General features: G+C 62.7%; 1 protein-coding gene across 1 annotated transcript in view; it reads left to right on the top strand.

The window, feature by feature from the left end:
* PTPRN (protein tyrosine phosphatase, receptor type, N) overlaps positions 1 to 3,497 on the top strand; it is a 10,971-nt gene extending 7,474 nt beyond the window's left edge. The window contains exons 13-22 of the mRNA XM_009996273.1: positions 10 to 168; positions 246 to 393; positions 555 to 628; positions 909 to 986; positions 1,120 to 1,239; positions 1,347 to 1,513; positions 2,935 to 2,988; positions 3,106 to 3,170; positions 3,273 to 3,346; positions 3,426 to 3,497. Coding sequence (XP_009994575.1) covers positions 10 to 168; positions 246 to 393; positions 555 to 628; positions 909 to 986; positions 1,120 to 1,239; positions 1,347 to 1,513; positions 2,935 to 2,988; positions 3,106 to 3,170; positions 3,273 to 3,346; positions 3,426 to 3,497 — 1,011 coding nt within the window. The remainder of the gene's footprint in view (positions 1 to 9; positions 169 to 245; positions 394 to 554; positions 629 to 908; positions 987 to 1,119; positions 1,240 to 1,346; positions 1,514 to 2,934; positions 2,989 to 3,105; positions 3,171 to 3,272; positions 3,347 to 3,425) is intronic.
* The last annotated feature ends 130 nt before the right edge of the window (positions 3,498 to 3,627 follow it).

Below are 3,627 nucleotides of genomic sequence, written 5' to 3'. Positions count from 1 at the left end.
CGTGCCGAGGCTCCGGTGGCGCCGGCGGAGACTTCGCGGGTCAGCAGCGTCTCGTCCCAGTTCAGCGATGCCCCGCAGCCCAGCCCCAGCTCCCACAGCAGCACACCCTCCTGGTGCGAGGAGCCCGTCCAGTCCAACATGGACATCTCAACTGGACACATGATCCTGGTGAGGTGGCGGGGCAGGGTGGCAGCCCCCCGTGTCCCTGCCCCTAGCTGCCCAGCTGACCCCGGTCTCTGCCCCAGGCCTATATGGAGGACCACCTCCGCAACCGGGACCGGCTGGCGAAGGAGTGGCAGGCTCTCTGTGCCAGCCAGGCTGAGCCCAGCACCTGCTCCATTGCCCAAAGCGAAGCCAACCTGAAGAAGAACCGCAATGCTGACTGTGTGCCCTGTGAGCTTCCCAGCTGCCCTGTCCCAGGGACTGGTCCCCAGGGACACAGCAGGAGGGGGGTGCGGGGCATGGGGATTCTTTGGGCCATGACAGGCTGCGGTGCAGGTTTGCCCCCAGCTTCCACAGGCTCTCACCTCATCCCTTGGCCTCTCTTTCCCCAGATGACCATGTGCGGATCAAGCTGAAACCCGAGAGCAACCCTTCCCGCAGTGACTTCATCAACGCCAGTCCGATCGTGAGTGATCCTGCCCTGCCACCCTGCTCCGTTATGTGCTCAGCCCAGGCAGGGCTCCCACCCTGGGTTAGAGCTGGGCTGAGCTGACATCCCCATGGTCTGAGCAATGTGGCTGCCCCATCGCTCAGACGTGGTTAAAATCCATTTCCCTCCTGGCTGCTGCACCTGAAGCTCTCTTCCCAGCCTTCCCATCACCCCTGGAGTATCCCCCCTGCTTCTCCCGGTGTCACTGACCACTAGCCAAAGAGTGTGCAGTCTGACACCCCATGTCTCACTCCAGATTGAGCACGACCCACGGATGCCAGCATACATTGCCACCCAGGGGCCTCTGTCCCACACTATCGCTGACTTCTGGCAGGTGAGCATCACCCAGCTGTGCCAGCCCATCGTGGTCCTTCTGGGTGCTGCCCACCAGATGGGTCACAGTGGTTCGCCTGCCCTCCTGCCTGGGCTGTCACCCAGCAGTGACAGCCCTGGTGCCTTGCCCACAGATGGTGTGGGAGCACGGCTGCACTGTCATCGTCATGCTGAGCCCGCTGGCTGAAGACAGTGTCAAGCAGTGTGACCGCTACTGGCCGGATGAAGGCTCCTCTCTCTACCACATTTACGAGGCAAGTGTGGCCAGTAGCCTCGGGCAAGGAGGATGCTCTAGCCCCCGTGCCCCGCACGCAGCCCCCCTGCCCAGCACTGACACCCACTGGATGCCTTTCTCGGGCAGGTGAACCTGGTGTCGGAGCACATCTGGTGCGAGGATTTCCTGGTGCGCAGCTTCTACCTGAAGAATGTGCAGTCGCAGGAGACCCGCACTCTGACGCAGTTCCACTTCCTCAGCTGGCCGGCCGAGGGCATCCCTGCCACCACCCGGCCCCTCCTCGACTTCCGCAGGTGAGCGCCCACCCGGCGCCGGGCCGGCCCCCGGGGAGCCGGCGGGGGTCCCGAGGGCAGGGAACTGATGGGCAAGGACACCGCTGCTGGTGTGATGAGGGTCAGGGCTGTGGCATGGGCCGGCCGGGGGGGCAGGGGGCTGCCGTGCATGGGGAGAGGCAGAAGAACCGGGTTCTGGCCAGCTTGTGATGAAGCTCAGCAGAGCTTGGTGGGCAAGAAACCTCCAGCTGAGGTTGCCAGGGCTCTCCAGCCGTCATGGGGAGGGTGGGAAAGAGCTGGCATGGGGGACAGCACGGTCTGGCACCCTCCCCAGCCATGAGTGCAAGAAGAAACCCCTGGAGCCAGCCTTGAACAGCTGTAATCCATTGCTCCCTATGCCCTACAGCCAGCAATGGGTCCCCAGTCAGCCTGGGGAGAGGACTGCTCCCATGAGGTTTGCAGGCAGTGGCTGCTGGGGTCTCAACATCCCTGGGTGGTGGTGGGCTCCTGCCAGGGGCTGGTCTGTCACTGTCCCTAGGCTGTGTGGGGCCATGGAACCTGCTTAGGGCAGTGGGGGTCTCCAAGCACGGCCAGCTTGTGATGAAGCTCAGCAGAGCTTGGTGGGCAAGAAACCTCCAGCTGAGGTTGCCAGGGCTCTCCAGCCGTCATGGGGAGGGTGGGAAAGAGCTGGCATGGGGGACAGCACGGTCTGGCACCCTCCCCAGCCATGAGTGCAAGAAGAAACCCCTGGAGCCAGCCTTGAACAGCTGTAATCCATTGCTCCCTATGCCCTACAGCCAGCAATGGGTCCCCAGTCAGCCTGGGGAGAGGACTGCTCCCATGAGGTTTGCAGGCAGTGGCTGCTGGGGTCTCAACATCCCTGGGTGGTGGTGGGCTCCTGCCAGGGGCTGGTCTGTCACTGTCCCTAGGCTGTGTGGGGCCATGGAACCTGCTTAGGGCAGTGGGGGTCTCCGAGCACATCGCCCTCCTCTCTGCCCCGCTCACGCTCTCTCTGTCTCTCTGTCTGTCTCTGTCTCTCTCTCGCAGCTGCCGGCGTCATTTTTGTGATTTGCAGCTAGTAATCTGGCTCCAGTTGCATAGTCACAAAAGTGATCGTTGGCAGCCGTGCCTGCTGCATGGAGCATGCTGGGAGCCCTGCTGGCACCTGGCCCCCAGCTTCGTGCCCCACCGGACCAGCGCTGCTCCTTCAGGGGTGCTGCCACTGCTCCCCTCCCTGGGCTGGGCACCTGAGGAGCAGGGCTCCTTTCCCTGCCCCAGCCCCTTTCCATCCATGGTCCCAGGAGCCATGCACTGGATCGCCAAGGCCACATCATGGAATAACCCCTGCCTTCCCCCACCCCAGCTCAGCACAGTGAGGGGCACCTAGACAGACTTGTCCCCAGCATGGCAGGGCACTGACCTTCTCCTTCTTGTCCTTGCAGGAAGGTGAACAAGTGTTACCGGGGTCGCTCCTGCCCTATTATTGTGCACTGCAGGTATTAATGGGGATGGAGGGAGGCACAGTCTGGGTGGGGGGCAGAAAGTCAGAGACCTCCTGGCTGGGACCAGTTCCTGGAGCTTGTCCCCCTCGTCCAAGTGTCCATGTCTTGCAGTGACGGTGCAGGCAGGACCGGGACATACATCCTTGTCGATATGGTCCTGAACCGAATGGCCAAAGGTAGGTGCAGGGCAGCATCTCTTCTGCCCTGTCCAGGGGCATGTGGGGCCATGTGCTCAGCCTGTGGACCCTCCTCCCACCACCCTTCTACCTCTGCCACAGGGGTGAAGGAGATAGACATAGCTGCTACGCTGGAGCACATCCGGGACCAGCGGCCTGGCATGGTGCAGACCAAGGTACTCCAAAAACTGGGGCTCCCCTCGCTCCTTGAGCTGGGCTGGCAGGGAGCCTCATGTCCCCTCTCCTACCCCTCAGGACCAGTTTGAGTTTGCACTGACGGCCGTAGCTGAGGAAGTGAACGCCATCCTGAAGGCACTGCCACAGTGACGGCGAGGAGCCCTCCTTTGTCTTCCCCTGTGCTTCTCCCAGCTTCACATGCTCTCCTCACCCTCACTGTGGGGCTGCTCTCCCTGGAAAATGCTGTCTGTGCTGCTGGCTCTGTTTCCTTCCCCCCCCC

Source organism: Chaetura pelagica, unplaced genomic scaffold, assembly GCF_000747805.2.
Source record: "Chaetura pelagica isolate M959 unplaced genomic scaffold, ChaPel_1.0 scaffold3, whole genome shotgun sequence".
Taxonomy (NCBI): domain Eukaryota; kingdom Metazoa; phylum Chordata; class Aves; order Apodiformes; family Apodidae; genus Chaetura; species Chaetura pelagica.
The sequence above is the reverse complement of the archived record's forward strand: the minus strand, read 5'-3'. Positions and strand labels throughout refer to the sequence as shown.